The sequence below is a fragment of the Zonotrichia leucophrys genome, chromosome 1 (assembly GCF_028769735.1).
Source record: "Zonotrichia leucophrys gambelii isolate GWCS_2022_RI chromosome 1, RI_Zleu_2.0, whole genome shotgun sequence".
NCBI classification, from domain to species: Eukaryota; Metazoa; Chordata; class Aves; order Passeriformes; family Passerellidae; genus Zonotrichia; species Zonotrichia leucophrys.
The window spans coordinates 79,592,491-79,614,427 of NC_088169.1; the positions used below are offsets into that span (position 1 = coordinate 79,592,491).

The 21,937-nt window shown below is 38.0% G+C and overlaps 1 protein-coding gene across 2 annotated transcripts in view; it reads right to left on the reverse strand.

Moving 5' to 3' along the window:
* The window catches only part of CEP295 (centrosomal protein 295), a 45,244-nt gene that overhangs the window by 17,255 nt on the left and 6,052 nt on the right, over positions 1-21,937 (reverse strand). For both annotated transcript variants that reach the window (XM_064718937.1, XM_064718946.1), the window contains exons 6-17: positions 17,831-17,944; positions 16,805-16,945; positions 15,523-15,706; positions 13,536-13,703; positions 12,436-12,660; positions 11,070-11,200; positions 9,437-9,649; positions 8,278-8,369; positions 7,077-8,145; positions 5,947-6,118; positions 5,644-5,796; positions 4,027-4,140 (exon numbers count right to left, since the gene is read on the reverse strand). In XM_064718937.1, coding sequence (XP_064575007.1) covers positions 4,027-4,140; positions 5,644-5,796; positions 5,947-6,118; positions 7,077-8,145; positions 8,278-8,369; positions 9,437-9,649; positions 11,070-11,200; positions 12,436-12,660; positions 13,536-13,703; positions 15,523-15,706; positions 16,805-16,945; positions 17,831-17,944 — 2,776 coding nt within the window. The remainder of the gene's footprint in view (positions 1-4,026; positions 4,141-5,643; positions 5,797-5,946; positions 6,119-7,076; positions 8,146-8,277; positions 8,370-9,436; positions 9,650-11,069; positions 11,201-12,435; positions 12,661-13,535; positions 13,704-15,522; positions 15,707-16,804; positions 16,946-17,830; positions 17,945-21,937) is intronic.

Genomic DNA, 21,937 nt, shown 5'->3' on the forward strand with positions numbered 1-21,937 from the left:
CAGATGTTCAGAAACTAGAAATAGACTATTTATTTTAAAATTTAATAAAAAAGTAAATGCTGGAGCAAGCTACCACATAATTCTCCATTTCCTGATACCTTTCCATCAACATTAGAGATACTTTTCTGAAAGAAGTTATTTTATTTTCTCTAGAATATCACCAGGACAGGCATTCAGGACACACTAGAGATGAGATTCAAGCATTTAATAATCTCTTGTATATAAATTCTGTGGACAGCTATGTTACAAGTATTTCGTTACTGAACTGCAATAACCTGCACTGTTCTTGTGATATTAATACCAGGGATGAACAGTATCAGTTTCATGCTATAAACCAAATTATTTAATTAAAAATCCATGCTCATATCCATGACTTTATTATATTAATATATCTCTAAAAATCCTGTATTTGGGGATTCATAAAGGAAGGTTTTTCAGTCTTTCTCCCTCCTCTAAAATAATAGTGCAAGGCTCTTACAGCATCCTGACATCAACATGGGACTTTCATGTTTTAACTTTCTGGCCACCACAATGTCACAAAGAATTCATGTTTAAAAGCTGAACCTGCAATATCTCAAATGCTTATTTTTCCCCCCAAGAGGAATGGCAGTAAAATAGCAACAATTATTTTAGGGTGCAATTTGAAATACAAATGACCAAAAATCCAATCACTCAGTGAAGACAATATAAAAACAGGGCTTAGTCCAAATCCAGACATGTAGACAAACAAGGAAACAAACAGAAGCTAAACTGGTAATGGAAAAGGCAGTCTGTTAATGAAATGCCAAATTATGGACAACTATTTGTGATTACTAAAGATAAACTGAAATCTTAGGTTAGCCTGGATCACAAAATAAAGTCCTGCTTGGAAAAACATCCCTGTACACAGCAGCAACACATGAAGATAGTCACACAGGGAACACTGCTCAAGGGAACCACTGCAGACACACAGAGAGACAAGCCTGATGAAGAGTCCTCAAGGAGAACTGTGGAAGAGGAGCATGTATCAAACCTAGTCACTAGTTGCAGGCTGACTTGCTAAGGAAATTAGGTTTATGCAATCAAACTGCCTGTCTCAGCTGCAGGGTTACTCTGTAATTCCCTATTAACAGTTGGAATTCTATTGGCCCAATCTAGCCAAACAGGATTGGAAAGAACATCAAGTGTCCAAAGTTCCCAACTCATCCTATCAATGTACCAGTGCCATGTAAAAGAGCAACTCAGACTTTAGACTCACTGGTGGCGCTCAAGGCAACATCACTTCAGTTACCTGTTCTCTGGCTGCAACCAGCTGGTCACTTTGTGCAGCACTTGCAACCACTCAGTACTGAGCACAGGGATTCATCCCCCCTAACTACAAGGAATCCTTAAGACCCATCTTACAGACATGGCTGCCTTTAAATTTGAGAGGCAAATTATACAGGCAGCTAATTACAGACTTTTCAAAAAAACTGCCTGTTACCCAAGGCAAGTCTCCTATCAAAGGAAACTCACCTCTGTTGATAAAGCATCTGCATGTAAAAAGCAAACTTATCAACTATTTCTTTTCATCTTTTATTTATGATATGAAAAAGCATGTGAGCAGTGACTAGGGATTTGTACACATCTAGTGGTTCTGTAATCATGAAAGCAGTACAACTCCTAAGTTGTAAAGACTTATATTATCTGGTCAAAGGTTCAAACCAGCAAGAATATTACTGCAAAGAACAAGGTCAAGGATCACACAAAGCACTCATTTGCTCTTACCTGTAGAGATACAATTACATCTTGAAAACATGAAAAAAATGCAAACATGTTCTGGTAAGAATCAATTAGCAAACAATATTTTAAAACCAAATTAAATAAAAAACCATAAGCAACAATCTAATATACTTTACATTTTCCCTTCAGAAACTCTTTATTTAAAGTGCAAGGGGCTGTAGATTTTCTTGCTGAAATACCACACTAGTTACTGAAAGTACCAGAGACAGCCTCACAGCCTGTATGTTTTAAAGATTATTACTGGCACTTTTGGTTGCTGATCTGCTCAAGAGGGCAATCCTCTTAAACACATAATCACAGAAAGCTTTGGGGTTTTCTTCTTTTAATATAGATGTTCACATAGTTTCCTAATCTTCTTACATAAACTATAGAATGGTTCATATACAATAGTCTATAATGTAAAAATGCACTACACCAAGGTATTTCATATTAATTTGGTAACAGCTGCTCTAGCAACAGTGCTACAACTCACTCATAAAAATACAAGTCTTTTTGTCAAATATTGTTAAAAGACAAAATATTTTCATGATACATGAAGCTCAAAGATAGATATACTTCAAAAGGGGCATTCTGAGAAATAAAGAAACAGCTGAAGGAAAATGAGCTTATATGTACTTATTCAAAACAACTACAATTCCAAGTAAATTCGACTGAATTGGAAATGATGTCTCAATGCAAACAAAACGAAAAATCAAAGCTTAGGGTCAGTGATGAAATTTCTAGCAAAACCAGGACATGTATACTACATAGCTGTACTATGGGCATATGAAAGCTGCTAAGTTTCTGAGAACTCCTCTACAGCTCCAGTAATAGTTTAGATGGATATTCAAAACTGTACTGGACCATGCAACACTGTCATCTTGTAATAAGCTTCAGATTGCTTTAGTGAATGTTTTATAAGCTAGTCATCTTTGTTCTTTTATAAAGCCAGTCAAGTTACCCATAACATGTTCAGTAGGTTTTAATGTCCTTGTAACAAAATTATTTTGAACGTTCACAAAACTTTATAACAAAATTTTTTTCTTGATAACCAAAACAACTTGTTTTATTTTATGGAATCAGAAAACTCTGCCACCTATGAACATGGCCAATTCTCAAAGGTATCCTTGCTCAGTAAAAGCTCTTCATAGACAGACAAGAATAGAGCTAAAGCAGCCCTTACAATATTACACTGCTGCCCCTTTTGACATATTCAGTGGAGCACGTGAAAAGCCTATGATGGCTACTAGAAAAGGTCACAGCAGAATGGACCTCTCTTGAATACTGGCTATGCACAGACTTTTCCTAGACAGGAGAGCAGTCACAGCTACTTGAGAATTCCAGGTGCCTGGCTCAGCTCTAGCACTGTGTCAGTCTCACAAGCTGAGAGTCAAGGCTAAAGCACTGTGAGCTGATAGTCACAACTGCCTAATTAAACAGAAATTGCAGATACAAAATAATTCCCTGACACCAACCAAGGCAACGGGATGAAGCTGCATTAGGGCAAGCTCAGAGGAAAGGAAAAGGTTTTTCACTGAGAGGGTGGTTACTCACTGGGACACATGGAAGTGATCATAGCACTAAGGCCATCAGAGTTCAAGGAGCAACTGGGCAGTGGTTTAGTTTTAGGTAATCCTGAGAGAAGCAGGGAGTCAGACTCAATGACCCTTATAGGTCTTTAAATTTGAAATATTCTACAATTCTCAATTTTCGTGTCTGTCACACCTAAGACATTATTCTTTCCAAGGTTTTTTTTGAGTTGATAAGATCTCAGCCTTCTCTTTTTTGTCTCAACCATATTTTTAAGTAATTTCTTATACACACTGATCTTTCAATGGACATCAGGATCAACACATTAACAGTCCAGAAGTCTTTTTAAGCACTGGTTTCCCTTCTATCAATACAAGAATCACTGGGTACTGAATCAGGAATGCCACTGGTCTACCCAAAATAGGTTCCCACCTGGAATACCTGCAAACCTTTACAATTCTAAAGGTTACAGATGAAAAGCACATGCCCTGGACAAGAAACTGTTGACCAGCAATGAAGTGTCCTGCAATGTGGACTTGTTACCAGAATGGTAATGGATCACAAAAACCCAAAAGACAAAAATTCATTTTGAAACAAGTGCTTATTGAAACATCCTTTTTTATACTCAAAATTCAAGGGCATTAAATAGCACTGCAGGATCTTTAACAGCCAGGTCATATTCTACAAATAAACACAGGCAAAATCAGCAATTCTGAATGGCTGAATGGTGTTCTTGAAGGGAGAGGATTTCCTCACCTGATTCACATGAAGTTTCAGCAGCCATTATCAGCAATTGTTGTAATAATCTTCCTGGTGGATTAGTTTGCCTTGGACTTTCACTGGAGGCTTTTCCTTCATAGCTTGTTATGCCTGAGGGAAAGATATCTTCATGAAGAGCATGATGTTTCACACATGCAAACTCCCCAGAGGTTGAAATCTGAGCAGTTTCTCTAAAACCATCATCTGTTTTATCTGGATTTAAAACACCTGCAATCAGTTTAGGTGTAAAAAGGAAGTGTTTTGCACTTCATGAGGAACATTAAGATGCATATTCTATTCTACAGAAATACACTGCTGAATTTTTATGGTCTCCATTTTAATGAATTTAGCCATATCACATCAGTCTATGCATTATACAGGCTGAAAGATTATGCAGATCATAGACTTCTCAAAAACTAATTCCTAACTCCACCAAAGTATTTCTTTAAAAAAATCTCAAACTAATTATTTCACACAGTAAGTCCAAGAAAAGTTGCAAAAAACGTAACTTCTCCAGATCCACAGGTAATACAACTTCTCTGCTCTGGTTTAAAGATGTCTTTCTCTGCAACCCAGCCCACAAAACAGCCCTTTCTGGCCACCCAATCCAATAAAAATCTCAAGTTTTTACTACCTACCATTACCAACGGTTTGATAATACAAGAATAAATCACCTATGGATCTTAACAGTATTATACAGCTAAGTTTAAATTACTAAAGTTCAAGTTTAAGTTACTAAGCCAAGTGCTTTTGAGAACACAAATATATTCTTCCATCAGCAAGTTTTGTTGGGGAAGGTTCTATCTAATCAAGATATCAAAGATATCGGTCCAACAAGAATTCTTCTGCATAAACTGATGCTGACTAGTATTAACTGCTTTTCTTTAATTGAAGGATGTCCCATATCAGCTGTTCATTATTTTGCAAGGAATAGGCCAGATGGGCCTATAATTACTCACATTGCTCTGCTGAGCCTTTTTAAGAACACAACATGAAAAGCTTTGTATAATACGCATTACATTTTAGATGTGAGGGGACACTGAAAAAAAACCTCATTTTTTAGAAAACATGAGTTTGTTGTACCTGTTAAATAATGTCCCTTACAGAGAATTGCAAAGCACTGCCAGCTGACTGTAACAAATATATTTATAAAATTTGTATTGCTCTCCAAGTTTTTGCAATTTGTTTTTTAACTAGAAAAAACAATTTAAAAAGATGGCCTAAAAATTTCTGTAGAAGCTTGATACTAACACCTTACTTGAAAGATTTCACAGTCACTTACTTGGTATAATCAAAAAGTAAACCATTAAACAAAATCTACCAACTTCTCTTTAGACTTACTGTAAAACTGCCTATTAACAAAGATCCTGCCCAAAAAAAATATCAGCAGGGAACTCAGGTCATGGAGTAACTGAATTTTCTTTTCTTGGTGTTTAAATTTTGTTTCAATTATGTTTTTCTAGACAGACACTCACAAAAGAAAACTCTTCTGAACTACAACTTTGCCAGTGTAAGTTATACTTTAAGAAAGGCAACAGTATCAGCTATAATTTCCTAATAATCTCAAAGATTATATTACTCATAACAGCACTTATTACATAGTTTATACTTTACCTGCCAAAGAGAAGCTGCAGTTCTTGGGCGTGTCTACCTCTGGTATAACACTAAGTTCATGCTGCTCCAAACCAAGACCTAACTTGACTTTTGTCACTGGTGGTTTGCAAGATCTCCGTTTCTGTTCTCTACAGAGAACTTTCTCAGGTTGTTCTGCAAAACAAAGTTTAGTATGTTGCAATAATATGTGTACCAACACAGACACACTTCAAATAACTTGGAGAGATGGGAGAAATGGAAGAGAACTCCAACTCAGCTGTAAAGCAATAAAAATTATAATGAAAAACAACACAACAGCCTTACCACTTTGCTCAACTGGGCCAATGCACCGTGAAATTGTTTCACTTCCATGAAATTTACTCCTGCCACAATTCTCTTGCTGGTAGTTTTCTGACACTTGGAAGAAGTCAGTTGTCTTAATCCTGACAGGCTTTTGTGCCTCTGTCATTTCTTCATTTGGGCAAATATGTCTCACCTGAGAAGGGAGGAAGCAGTTTTATATAAGATTATATTTATACTCATTTATCAAAAGAGCATTTTCTCTTGTGTGTATTCCATGCAGGACAACACTGAGCACATTGAGAAAGTAATTCAATTATGCAGGATACCAGACAGATCTGCTTAGCTCACAAAAACATTTGGACATGGAGGTATTTTACTGAGCTCTACAAACCTAATGTGCTAAAACACAATTAGTTAAATTTTCAAGGTCTTTGTGAGATTAGATCAGAGTACTCATCATTTTTAACAGGAAAAATTCCCAAAAAGTCTGCTTTTACTTTTTCAGCTCCTGAATTCAAGAATTTTAGCTGCTTGGAAACGGTGAAATCAAAAGACAGGAACTATAGGGAACGGTTATTCTTCTAAGATGGCTTCTGTTTAAAAAAAAACCAACAAAAACACAAGAAGAGACAAATGGAGGCTCTTTATAAGCTCAAAAATAAACTTGTATTTTTCTTCTGTTACTGAGAAACAAGCAAATTACAACTTGAGTCTGCAGCAGCCAAACCAATTTCATAGTGGATACACACAAAAAGACAAGCTTTAAAAATTATCTATTCAAGATGCTTATGATATCCTTTCAGGTATTACTTCTGTATTTTTAATACAGGGGCTGCTTAACACATAGAGGTGCATTTACAGATATGAAGACAACTCTACATACAAGGCATTTCAGACAACAATTTCAATAGGCATTATGTTCAGAGACCAAGCACAGACCTTCACAGTATTTCTGTTAGACTTAATAAAACTGTGCTCTTGGAGCTTTACAGAGGAAAAGCACTGATTAGAAATCACAAGTCCTAATTGAAATTTTCATTATGGGAAATCACCTAAAACTATTAACACTCCATGGGGGTACAACGTAGCATTGACTTGTAGGTTTGATCACCTACTGATGATTACCCATGCAAAGTGTTCCTAAAGCTTACCTGCTTGTTTAGAAGTTGTTTCAAAGCCTCTTGCTGTCTCTGCATCTGTTCCTTCAATTTATCTTGCTTCTGTAAAAGTAGTTTTTCTTGTATTCTCTGTTTAGAAAGAAGAGCTTCTCTTTGTGCATCTAGCTGCTCTTGCAATTCTTTCAAATGCTTTTGCTGAGCTTGGATGCTTTCTGATGAGGCCAACACTCTGTCCCTTAAGTTCAGTATACCAGAATAATTTAATGAAGATACATCTCCTGCTTTTGACATCAAGAATTCTTCAACACCCTGGGTTTTAGATTCTTCATGCACTAGAATTGTGGGTTCAGAAAGACTGAGAGGTTGATCAGGGCTTGTTTTGCTGCTGCTCTCTACAGATCCCTGCTGGTAGGCTAAAGGATCAGCCAAGGCTGATCTCTTTGTGGCTGGCATGATGGATGTCTTAAATGGATGCTCTTCTCCAGCTTCTGTCTTGTTTCGATAGTCAGACATCTTCTGAGGTAACTCTTTAGAGTGCACTGTTTCTGAAGACTCAGAGGAACTTTCTGCAGGCAACACAAATCTGAAGTGCTGTTGGTGTGCTTCTGGTTGTGTTCTTACTGCAGTCACTTCTTTCCTGACTGACCCTGATGGTAAATGGGACTGGAACGGTTCTCTGATGTGATTACTGGCAGTTTCAAATATTCCCACTTGTTCCTGTGAAGCACAGTCACAGGTCAAGTGAAACCCTCCAGGCTTCAATTCTGATGCTTCTGAAAACTGCACTGATTTTCCAGGACAAATATTATGCACTTGCCCTTGCTGCTTCTGTGAAGATGGTTTTTCCAATATACCCAAGGTTCCTGAAAACACAGGTAATGACTGCACATACTCTTGGGCGTGAACTTGTTCCGATGCCTGGTACTGCGCTGGCTGCACTCCTTGTGTCTGCAGGGGTGGCTCTGAGACCGGCTCTAAATCAATGGGCTTTGTTTCCCTGGTGCTCAGAGGTGTTTCAGAAGCACACAGGTACCTTTGCCTCAGTGTATTCTGATACTCCTGTAGATTCTTTCTAACTTCTTCAATGGTTTGTTTGTGCAGCCTGAACAGAAGGAAAAGATGAATCTTTTCAAAGCAGTGCAAAACGAAACAGCAATTTCAATAATCAAGGCCATTCAAATTACTTTGAACAGACATTTAATAAAGACGCTTTACATTCCATAAAGACACTTACCTTTTTTGCTGCAGAAGGCGTTGTTGAAAATTATGTATCATCTGTCTATGACTGTCTTCTCCTGGACTCCTGGCTTCTGATGTATTTCCAGTCTAATCAAAATAAAATAATTTTACTTGTACATATGCAACTAACTCACAGAAAACTATTATGGCATCAGCCTTAAGCTGTATGCTCTTGCATCTAAGTTTACAGAAGCTGCTGGGTACCACCATGTTTGAAGTCTGTGAGATTTCAGCCTGAGGCAATGAAGCTAAAGGAGTTTCTAGAACAGATGGCCCACAGCTACAGCCTCTCTCTGCACACACCATCAAAGTCAATGGTGCTTACAGCAGCTCAGCCTAAAGAGGTAAATATACCCTGCAAACTCAGGGAGCAATGAGCCAGTGGAGCTGCATTTCCAAGGCAATCAGGCTCACAACAGTACTGGTTGTGCAAGTGAAGCAAGATTTTATACATAAAAAAATTACTTTCCTTCAACATCCTCCATAAATTTCTCTTCTTTAAGCAGCTGTTTGAGATTTAAACAAAGACAGAGGTAGATTTTTCTTTTTCCTCCCACCACGATTTTTTTTACCTTTCTGAAAAAGGTTGTGTCTATATGTACAATCATTATGTGACTATAACCAGATTTTACCAACAGGTATTATTATCAAGGCTGCCCCCTGAACTACAGAGAGACAATACAACAGCAAAAGTGACAATCACAAAATCACAGAATATCTGAGTTGAAAGGGACCCACAACGTCATCAAAGTCCAGTTCCTGGTCCTGCACAGGACCATCCCCAAGAGTCACAGCATCTATCTGAGAGCACTGTCCAAACTCTTTTGAACTCAAGAGAGGCTTGGTGCTGTGACCACTTCTCTGGGAGCTGGTCCTGTGCCCAACCATCTTTTGGTTAAAAACCTTCTACCACAGAATCTAACCTAAACCTCCTCTGACACATATTCATGCCACTCCTTCAGGTCCAGGGATACCATGTGAAATAGAAGCTTGTACACTAGAAAAAGAAGCTTTAATACGTACAAATTTCTAACTCACAGCCTAAAAAATAAAAATTGTCTTAATTGATATAGTTCAAAATTGGTAAATGGCATTCTTTATTTTTATAATAATAGTAAATGAAAACCCACACACAATTTTCTGTTATTATTCACCTCATGTTCCATTTGGTTCTGCTGGTCTGTGGAATGGAGACTGTGGCTTTGCACCAGCTGACTTTGCTCTTCCTCTTCCTTTTTTTTCTTAGCCTGCTCCAAACAGGTTTGCATTTGGATCTTCAGATAATCAGCCTCCAAAAGAGCTTTCTCTTCCTCAATTTTTTTAATCAAGGCCAGCTGCTCCTGTTTCTGTTTCTCTATTTCCTCATTCTATCAAAAGAAAAATGAGGGGGAATCTCTAGAACCAAATGACAAAGAAACCAGACTGCTCACACACAACACCACACACAATCTTTTGTTCCAAATTACAGAAGAAATTCTATTGCTGGTGACAGGTATTACCAAGTTGTAACAGGACCTTTAAAAGTAGTTTCAAAGTCTACAGGAATAACTTTGTTTTACCGGCTCAATATTTCTAACAATCCCTGAGTCCATTTATTATTGCATTATTATCTGTTCTCAAATTAATAAAATGGATAAAATCAGAATTAATTCAAGATGTTATCATCTTCCAAAGACTGCAAAAGAAGTCATTTTCTTAAACCTACTTGAAAAATCTATTTTGCATTTTATTCAGTTTTTCATCAGAGTTCAACACATCTAAACATTAATTCAAGCTTTACAAAAGCTTCTGAAATAGCTAATGTATAACCACTTTGAGAGCACTCCATAAACCTCTGAAGTACTCTGTTTATTTTTATTCTCTTTCCATGTACCTATCAGCTACAATTCACTTGGATCCACACCTAGTGACAGTATATGTGCTTTTAGAAGGGAAGCAAAGAAAAATTTCAAAGCACTGGCAAAGATGAAGTGGACAACAGCCTTTAATAACAGTCTGAAATGGGATGTCAGGAAAAGCAACCTGAGAAAATGAAGGTTAAAAAAAGCAGCCACACTTTCACAAAGGATCTGTTACTTCTTGTTTTTTTTTAAATATTACTATTTTGTCAAAATTTGTTTCCTTGATTTCTGAACTTAAACTCTACAACTGAAGGCTGCACGTAGACCCAAAATTCTGCTTTTTTCCAACAGTTTCTTTTAAACCTACCACATAACAGCTGGTATGTCTCTAGGGATACAACAAAAATTAAAATACAGTGAAACACAATACACAATAGATATAATTAAACAATGAATAAAGGAATTATTTTCTACATGTAATAAATATGGCATTGCCAGACACACAAAAAGCTTCCTGCATTTGCTTCCTAGATAACAAAAAAAAAAAAATACTCAAGGTTTGCATGCTCTTCCTGTCACTCTAAACACAATCTCACAGACTTTCCTACATTATTACACAGCGTAAATAAAGTTTTCAGAGTTATGTACTGCTGACTATACCCTTCCTTTATAAAACAAAGATACTAATGTACAAATGTCATTTTCATTTAACCATGACTATCCTTGCCTACAGCACCTGTTAGATTTGAAGAAACTGAGGGTTTCTACTCTATTCTAAATTCCAGCTACAGCTCCATCATTTTTGAGAAGTATAGAAAATGTTACAGTAAAAGTTCAAATGTTAAGAGTGCCTATAGCTGCTGTATAACCTGAAATGTTTTAAAATCTCCTGTAAATCGTTTTTTTACACCACAACTGAGGTAAGAATAAATACAAACACACTTACCCACTTCTGTTTCTCCTCTTCCATTCTGATTTTAGCTGCCTCTTCCATTCTGATTTTAGCTGCTTGTTCTTGAGGATGGATTGGAACTGACTTTTCATCTCCAACTGTATTTTCCAACATTTTCATAGCGTCTAAAATAGACATGTTATTTAGCTGTAATTGCAGTCAGAATAAGCCTTGGATCTTCTTTACATCTTGCTTTACAGTTTCCCAACATCTCTCAACAAAATGCATAAGCTGCTCTTGAAAGGTTCTATATCCTACTACTCTGCCTGTCTCCATAAGCTGGAAAATCAGGTTTTTTATATTATTTAAGTCTTTAATAGCCCTTTATTGTGTGTCTTTCTTGAATACCAGTAATGTCCCAGCTTCAATGGGACTGAAAATTATTTCTAATATTACCTAGGAGGCCAAGAGCAAGACCATCCTGAAGAATCAAAAGCCACACATTAACCTCTTGGAACAAAGAGGGTCTAAAACTGGCAGTACTGGGCAATCTAACATTTGGCTATTGCACAAAAAGCAAGTCTCAATCCTGTACTCTTAGCTTCAAATAGCAGCACATTTTCCCCAAGGCATGGTTTCCCTCATGCTGCACTATCCAAACCCCAGGTATTATGCTGGCATAGTCATGTACATGATGGAACTAAATCACTTTATCTTGTTTAAAAAAACCAAGCACCCTATGGAAACAAATTACCCAAAACCACGTGCCACAATCTGATCACTTGAAAACTTCAAAACTCCCACTCATACAAGATCACGAATTCAGCATTAGTCCAACCAGAAGGGCACCAAGGACAGACATAGGAAGTAACCCCAAGATGATCTGGCTATCAAACAAACTGCAGTGTCCAACTGCTATAAATTTCAATTTAACAAAAAGGTTTTTTGGAATGGTGCCTAAAAGCAGAAAAAAACTCCACTCATCAGCTTATGCTTGTCTTAGGCATTTATAGCTGTCAATCTCCAAAGAAAGCAGCTTTGCAGTTCAACAGGTACAGAACTTCAATGCTGACTCCTGCACTGAGAATTCTATCCCTGGAGGCAAACACCTATTAAAGTACAGCAACACCAACTGTGACAACAATTTGAGTGAGATTTAAAAGAGAGAAAGGTATTTTGGACATCTGTTCTCTTCAAGATCTTAATGGACAAGTTGGATATAAGAGCAAAAAATCTTTCCTATTTGTGGTTTCAACAAATCCTCAGTGCCTTGTAGGCACAGACAGGAAACTGTACTTCATTCAATGTGACAAAACATTTAACACTGAAAGTTCATGAAACAATTTTGTCACAGTTACTGTCACAGTCCCCCCATAAGTCTTTTTGCTCCTACACAACAAACTTTGCCACAGGTATGTACCTTTGGCTTCACACACTGTATTTTTCTGCTGCTCCTTGTTAAGTTCTAAATTGCATAATGGTCTCCTTTCACCAGCAATTGTACCTGATTCAATAGTTTCAAATTCACTTTGACTCTCTTTCTCATTTTTTGATGTCCACTCATCTTTTTGGCTTCTAATTTTGTTCAACAATTTCTTTAAGGCAAGTTTTGATCGAGGTTGGCAAGTTTTTCCTTCTTCATGCCCTATAAAGAATAGAAACTGTTAAGTTTTGGGTAATGAATATCTTTGTATCATAAAAAAACCCTCTCTTTTTTTTATTGCTTACAGAGTTGGACAAATAGCTTAGGTGTATTTTTAAAATCTTAGCAAAATTTTCTCTTACCTGCAAGAGAAAAGCAGTAACTTGTCTCTGCAAGCTATGAAAGAAGGACTAAGCTGGATGCAGTGTTTTACAGTCAATCTGTAGCAGAAATATGCAGTACCATCCTCACACCTGCCCACTGCTTTCTATCAGCACTGACAACACATTGCACCGCAGACCAAACACCAAACACCAGACTGTGGGACCCAAGGGATGCAGAAGTGCTGGGCCAAGAAGCTCATGGAGACTTCTGGCTCACATCACATGACCCTGGACATGCCACAGGCAGACAGGACACACTCGCGCATCCATTCCAGCCTACTCACAATATGCAGCAGCTCAACCACAAACCTGAACATAAAAGACACATGATAAGCAGACTATAAAGCTTCAGCTTTGAAATCTCTTGAAATCTTAAGTTCACACATCAGCATCAATCCATAATTTACACTAAGTTCACAGGAATAATTATGGCTACTAACAGTATAGTTCTTACAACTGAAAATTATTCTCAGCATACTAATGAACTGAAGCATACCAGAAAAAGAAGTCACATTTTCATTTTTAAATTCATAATCATTAGGGTATTATCCTCTATGCTAAACATAAACCAAATTACACTGAATTATTTTATGCACATTAAGAAGTTTTACTACTTAAGACATTTTACTTATTACTGAAATTTATTTGATATACTAATCTTTTCTAACATAAAATGAAAAGGTTTAATTTAAATATGCAGTTTAGAAGTTTTACTTTCTGGCTCATTAGGGACCTCCTCTTCTACCACATGTCCTGACTCCTGCTGAGTACCACAAGCAGATTCATGCTCCAAGGAGATATCAAGATCATTATCTCGAGCTCTTTCAGAAGGGGCTGGCAAAGGTTGTGGCTCAAACTGCAGAATCAGGTCTTCTTTCATGTCTAATTAAAAGAGCACAATGAAATAAAATGACCATTTGGAATACAAATCAAACAACACTGCAAGACTACACTCACACACAAATCCCCAGGAAATTCAAGTATCAATAGGTTATTTCACAACAGATTTAATCCAGCTTTTTTATCCCCCACCAAAACACAAGACTCAAAACTATTTAGATCAACAGTCATCTATTCATTCAGAACCTCCACAGCAGTTTCCACTAGAATATGCTATGTTTTTCAAAATGAAAGTTGATGGGATGGAAAGGCCCAGCTTTACACCAAAAGCAGCTCACAAGAAAAATTACGCATGGTCCCAAATAACTTCACTGGGGAAAAGACACACCCTGACCTGGCTGTTCACAAGGCTGCCACAGGAGAGTGATCGCACAGTCCAGGTGTGAAACCCCAGAGGACTGCACAACAGCAATTCCCCTATGATCACCTTACTGACTCAGAGGGTTACTGCCTACAAGGGATGTGGGACACAGGGGAAGATCACTTTGAAATTTTATGCTTGTTACATGTACTTAGGGGAGGAACCCAAGGCAGGGAAAGGATCAAGTTAGTCAGGGGCAGAACAACTATGAAATAAAAGTGTAAAAATAGTGAAATAAAATGAGACAGTCCACTTGTCTGGCCATGCATTGTACCTGACAGTCTGCTCTGTTTTCTCGCTAAATTCCACTTGTAGCTGTTTGCCTACGTGAGGAACACTGTGTTTTGTATGCATATGTATACAGATATGCAAGGGCCAGCAACTGGAACAGGGACCAGAAGTCACAGGTGCACCTGTGTCTAGAGCACTGCTAACTGCAGAGGCCATAATGAGTGCATTTAGGTGGCTGTGAGTATCAGCATGCAATGGCTAGCAAATCACAAGCCAGACGAGCTAGCAAGAATGGTAAGAGGCTTAGGAGTCATGCATCAGGCAGCTGTAAGACTGAGCTGGGTACTGCAGAGACCAGGGAACCTACAAGCTGTCTAGCAGAGGGATCAGGAGATCCAAGCATTCAAGTCAGCTACAGAGGACAGAAAAGGATCCTGAGAAACCTGCCAGCACATGTGTGTGCATGTCCAAGACTACAAGAGGATCCAGGGTCAGCTACTGGGTGGATGAGTATATAAGGTCAGTTCCCACAGGAATCCATAGGATGTGCATGTCTGTGCATATGCTCACATGCCCAGCTGGGTCTGTGCAGTAACAACTGGACTGGAGCAGCAGATCTTGGGGGCTCACATGCCCAGCAGCCAGAACTGGGAAGACTAAGGATCAAGGGCCAGCTGCCAGGTAAGAGCAAGTGTCTAAAGCTATTCACCAAGTGAGCCATAGCACATACTTGAGCACATGTTCATTTGAGTCCATACATAAGTATGAGAGGTAACTCTAAGGCTCCACACTCCAGCATGAATCACTGGACACTAGACTGGCTGTATAAGACCTGAGGAGGATCTGTAGTGTAGCAGACAGGCACCTGGGATACAGGGGACAACTCCCGGATAGACTGAGTGTCTAAGACCAACTGCTGGAGGCATCTACACCATATTAAAGACATACATCCCACAAAAGGCCTTCATGTTGATCAGAGCTGTAAACAGAAGGAGGCCATTTGTGCTGTTTGTACTTAATGTGAGTGCAGTGTTTCTCCTGCTGGCCTGCACAGCCAGATGTATGGATGTGCCCTGGCAGGCTGTTTGTGTGCGTGCCAACTATGAATACACACACAGCCTCGCTACCAGCTGCACCTGGGAAGAGGCAGCTGCAGCAACCTCTCCTTAACTGGGTACCAAGTCCAGCAACCTCCAACAAAGAACTTACTCCTGTCTTCACTGCACATTTCTTCAAATGCAGACTCCAGTTCTCTCTGCCATTCTTCTTTTGTTTCCATGCGTTTGCATGGTGGCACTGAAAGCTGAGGTGGCATCTGTGCGACAACTTGTCTCCTGCGCATCCGATCCTGAGCGTGCATTTGCTCCAGCTCTTCCAGGAATCTTTCCCTGTCCTTCAAGAATAAAGAAGGGATAACATAAACCTTCAATGTTCACATTCAGACAGCCACATATCAAGACTGACAGAAAATGCTTCCATTTGGTTACCTTGATGTTTGGTTAATGTTCAAAGTTAGTGTTACTCTAGGGAGAAAGTGCTTCCTCAGGAGAAGACTGTATCAGCCCTTTGGACACAGGAGTTATCAATACTACCTACAAGTTCTGATGTTAAATAAAAGATCAGACTCCACACCTATAGGCCAACTTCCCTCAAGATAATAAAACTTCCTGTTTTATAAGGTAAATAAGTATTTCTTTCTCCAAGTGACTTTTGCTAATATATAATTCAGCAGCTGCTACTTTTGAAGATGCAAACTAACTACTCTTTGGCACACTGAGTATATGTGAGAGCTATTAAAAAAAAAAAAAAAGTTTGTTGGGATTTTTTTTTTCTGTTAATTTCAGGAGCACCAGAAATATTTCCAGAAATCCTCATTTTAGTTTGGTTACTCATTCAGGGCCAATCATATGCCAGCCAATAAAAAGCAAGTTTTTTATTTTCTAGCCAACAAATATACATGTGAAGCTATCAGACCACAAAAATTTTTGAGTGTAGATCTCAGTACAAAGACTTTTCTCAGTAGTTTACTTTTTATTTCTTAAAGGAAACTATTTCACCATTTCCAGACTTGCACACTAACAGAGTATCAGTCTTTAAGTAAAAACTTAGAAGGATTTTCAAAAAATAAAAAAAAACTTACTACCTCCTTAGTAATAATTTTTTCCCCTGAAGCACCAAATCACCAACTCCAACTAAAGTTAATGTGGAAAAGCAGAACTCATTACCTATTAAAAAAGTTTTGCTTGACTATTACCTTTTGGTTAATAGCTGGTCAAATTAAGAGGATGATCTTTCATTCTCAATCCTTCTAGATGCCAGAGTAAGCAAACAGACTTTTTTTTTTTTTTTTTTTTGCAAAGGCATTCTGCAAACTTTATTTAGTCCATGAATTTCCCTCCTGTAAGTGTAATTCCTTTATTAATCACTTACCTACAACTTACTTAACAGTGGTTGTTCTGACATTAAAAACAGGCATAACTGCTTTGCCTACCTTGGCCAACTGGATCTTCTTCAAGGCATGACTTCCTCTAACATGTGCCTTTTCAAGCTGCTTTCTTCTTTCCCTCTCTGCCTCCCTGTGCAGTTCCTCCAAACGTCTCCCTTCTTCTTCAGCAGCTAAATGAGCATCTGGCTGGCAATCAATCAGTAGTTTAGTCCACAAAGTTGTGTGATAGTTTAAAGCATACATAACAATAAATAAATGAATAATTCTGCAGCAAAAGCACTTTAAAAAGACATACAATGCCATATGAACATCCTTGAACGTTTATCTTGCAAGCAGGATGAAAATAATTTTCCATCTTTGGAAAAAAATTTCATTGTTACATATTTTTTAAGTTTAGGTGACAAAGTGTTCCAGTTTCAAGCTGTACCAGAGACAATAATTTATATTATTTGTTATCACAGAGTGGTTATTTTTTCTACAATACAAGGTAAAATGAATGATATGGTCAAAATTACAGATTGGGAACTTCTATCCTCATGGTTTTGTTTTAAACAAGGGGAAAAAAATCTCTGTTGTATCTTCCATCTCACTTGGGAAACCAGAAACAATCTGCAACTTTCAAGGAAGAAAAATCTTACTAACATAAAAATATACTTAGCAAAAAAAAGGTAATTCCAAATAAGTAAGCCAAATGCAAGGCAAGTCTGGGAGTACATTGCTAAAAAGAGAGGAAGAGAGAAAAGCAGGGCAACTGCAGCTATCAATTCAGCATGAGCCACAAGTCTTCCAGTTTGGGTGTTTGAACATTATACCAGTCTTGTGATCTCACCTTCCAGTAAAAGCCTGTTCACAAGGGACTGCCAGGTGCGATCCCCTAAGTGACTGAGCATGTAACAGGCTTTACAAGGCTGCCCATCTGAGATTCTCTTTAGTAAGCAGTGTAAGCTGCTTTATACAAGTTTGTATCTTTAAACAGCTCCTAGAAAATCCATCAACTGATACCCAGACAATGAATTCAATGTAAAGAAACACATATGTAAGACTGTAGCACAAACAGTCGGAGTTAGTCACCTGCTCTCCGTCCACTTCTCTGTCCACCAAAGCTTCAGCAATATGGTAACGTGTAACAGAAAAGTTGCCAGCACCACAGGGCTTCATGGCAAGGATCTTCTTCAGTTCAAAACTCTAGGAAGAAAGGTACAACTACAGCTGTATCACAGAACAGTATCTCCATCCCAGCAACTAACAGAAGTGATCTGCATAGCTAAATTATTATTAAAAGAAACCCACCCCACCAAATTCTGTCCTGAAAATAGTGTTTAAAACCTTATATACATGTAATAATTAATAAACCACATCAGCACAAGGCAGATCCAGAGGGCTTTAATAATGGAGAGCATCTTGGGCAAACCCCTGCACAGAAATTGATGCTCATCAGTGTCACGTTTCAAAAGCACTAATTTAAAAGCACTTGAGTTTAATGCATTAATACAAATCCCACTTACAACAGCTGTCACATTCACCTCAGAGCAGGGCAGCCACAGACCCACAAAATAATTATACCCAACAGCAAAGCAACACTTGTCATTTACAGACTTGCTTTAGGAAACTCAGAGCCATTATGTCCAATTTTAGTTGACCAGAGAAAAGAGCATTTTCTGTAACTTCACTGAAAAGTGTCTATTCATAGAATGCTAAGTTGCTGTGGGGTTTTTTCAACTCTTTTCTGGAAATTTGAACAATAAGGCACCAGACCCTCCCTCTTCTTTGGTTTAGCCTCATGTTCTCACTAGCAAAGCAGCCAGGTTAGGTTACTCAATATCCTGTAGGACCCCTCTTTGTACTTAACATCTCCTCCACCAATTTTCTCTCAGCCTCCTCTTCCCTCAACCTTCTCCTAAAAGCTGCTCTTATCCACATTAACTAAACTGGAAAGATTCACAGCTTGAGTGCTCTAAAACTAACATGGCCATAAAGAAATGCACACACACAAAGAACAGCTTTAAGTCTCAGGAATACCTTAAACTTATCTCATGCAATGAGGCATACAAAATTTCAGGAATGACTATTACTTTTTTATGAAGACTGTAGAAAGTGAAGTCTTTAAAAGAAAATCAGAGAATCACAGAATCATTTATATCAGAAAAAACCTTCAAGTCCAGCCATTAACTCAGCACTGCCACGTCCAAATCATGTTCCTGAGTGCCCCAACTCACATCCTTTAGATATCTCCAGGAATGGTAACTCCATCACTCCCCCAAGCAGTCAGTTCCAGTGCTTGACAAGACAGTGAAGAATTTTTTCCTAATATCCAGTCTAAACTTCCCCTGGTGCAACTTGAGGCTATTTCCTCCTGTCCTATGACTTGTTACCGGGGTGAAGAGACCAACCCCCACCTGGTTACAATCTCCTTTCAGGCACTTGTGGAGAGTGACAAGGTTCCCCCTGAGCCTCCCTTTCTCCAGGCTCAACACCCCCAACTCCCTCAGCCATTCCCCATCAGCTTTGTGCTCCAGACCCTTCCCCAGCTCCGTTGCCCTTCTCTGGACACGCTCCAGCCCCCTCTTGTCATAAGGGACTCAAAACCAGTAAAACTACTTTTAGCCTTACCAACAGAACTTCAGTAATTTATTTTATGGTCCTTAAACAATGTGCTGAATTTCTTAATCAATAAAAATCATAGTAATTGTAACAGATCAACGTTTGCAGATAATGATTATAGCTATAAAAACAGGCAAATCCCAAACCTAAACCTCATCAGCCAGATTACCAGTGCTTGCCCTGTACTGGGTTACTTTCAGAATGTACAATTAAACATCTCTTCTGAATTATTTAAAAAAAACTAAAATTAACAACCAATAAAAATTATTAATTACATGTAATCAATCAAATCTCCAGAATTTTCAAAAGCTGTGAAGATGTGAGAATTATATTGGAGGCTGCAATTTTTCAATTAGTGTCAAATGCAATTTAGGCTGAAAAAAATACCATACTTCTATCCTGGTTTTGTAGTTACTCCCTCCTGGTTTTTTTGTTTCCTTCAAAAAAGTAAATAATTCTATACTAAAATATGGCAAAACTGGAGCAGCAAAGTATCATGAAATGGGCCAAAAAATAAAAAAAAACTCATGACCCCATCTCTACAAATGCTATGAATACTCAAGCAGAGTATAGTAATACTTTTTAGGTTTTATTTCCATTCCATAAAATCCAATAGATCATGTAAGAAAAAATAAGTTTCCAAGAACTCTGAAACATTTTTCAATAAAATGGTCTTTACAGTTTAACTACAATTAAGTAACTTTTCATTTGGTCTAACTAAACATGGCCTCAACTTCTAAAATCCGTAATTCTGAGAACCAAAATGGGTTATGATAGAGTAAAACTACTTCTTTTCTACCTGGGTAAAATCACAATAATAAGAGTATCTTTAGAGAATGCTTCTTATATCCTAAATAATCATGCCATGAACAACAATACCCTAGAGCTCCTTTTTATGAAATTATAGTCAATTGTTATTGCAACAGAGCATCAGATTATGATTATAGTTGCATTTAATAAGCTCCTTATGCAAACATTCAAAAAAACAAGCAGACTTACTCAGATGACCCTGTAATTTGCTGTAATCCTAACATTTTAAATTCAGTGCCTTTTGAGTAACAAACACATTTGCAAGACAAAGCCCTAGACTTACCTTCCCCCAAATGACAGTCAATATATTTTGTTTTCTCTCTCTTGAAGCAGAAACGGAAATAAAAATCTCTCAATCTTTTAATTACTTAACATTTTCCCCCATGAAGTACATGGCACCCAACAACTCTTTGAAGAAAATAACTTTATTTTTAGCCCTGTGCCCTCCCAGCCAAAGGTCTACAACAAAAGGATTAAAATCCACACAGATACAAAAACTAGAAACAGGCTTAAAGTCAGATAGTCTTTAAATGGAACAAACTGACACGCTGTGCTATACTGAAACAGAGCAATCTCTTTTCTTCAACCAAAACTCAACATGTCTGCAAAATTACTGATTCAATCTGCCATTATCACAACACAAACTTCATAACAGAAACAAAACCCACATACTGTAGAAAATCCAGACGTTTGGAAACTCCACTAAAACAACTTACAAATCACATTTGTTAAAAACGCAAGTAAAGGACATCTGCTAATGGATGGAAATGCATTAATTTATGGAAAGGAACAATATAAATAGAGAACTGACTCAGACATAATATCCAACACAACTGAGTTTCACCAAAACCTGGAGAAATCTGAAACAAAGCCTTCTTGCTTTCCCTGCTGACAAAACACTAAAGAATGAGGAGAAAATTCTGTGTTTATAAAATGGGAAGGAAGATGGATTATTGATGTTGCTGGATAAAAGTATTAAATAAAAGTGTCACATATTAAGTACTGTGTCATTTTAGCTGTTATGGAGGTTAACTGCAGTGACTATCTACGGGGAAGTGTTAAATAAAATGCGACATAAGACCCACTCTAAACTGCAAAAGTTACTACAAAGCAACGCCACAGCATCTCATTGCTTTCTCAGGAATGCCAAACTGAGCAACAGAAGCACCTGAAACCCAGCAAATAAAGAGTAAAGTTTGGACTGATATAGACTTCACCTGCTCTACACCAGACACACCAGGAACACACCCTGTGGCACAACATGGATGGCAACAGCAGTGTGAAAGGGTGTGTGAATTTACCTGAACTGTACCACACAGGACCTTATTCCAGATGTACTGAATTTCAATACAGCACACACTTCACCAGAAATAACCCCAAACTTTACCACTCCCTTACAACCCTTGTTTTAATCTTCACTCATATCCAGTTTATACAACACGAAAACCTTTGGGCAACCAATGAAAAGATCTAGAGAGAAACCTGTACTAATGAAAGGTCATGGGTACTCCTTCTAATCATTCTTAAAACTGGGAGAGTCAAACCTTACCCAGTTTTTCCAGATACAACACCAAATTCTTATCATCCTGCTCTCTAACCTGTACATAATGTGCAGGGATGCAGCTGGGAAAAGTTTTGAAAGCTCCACTGGCTCTGAGAGGAGCTAGTATACCTCAACCCTTTATTTTATAGTCAGTAGTTTGAATATCCCTGAACCCAAAGGTCTAAAGGGGTACAACACCCCACAAGGCAATTTAAACTCTGCAT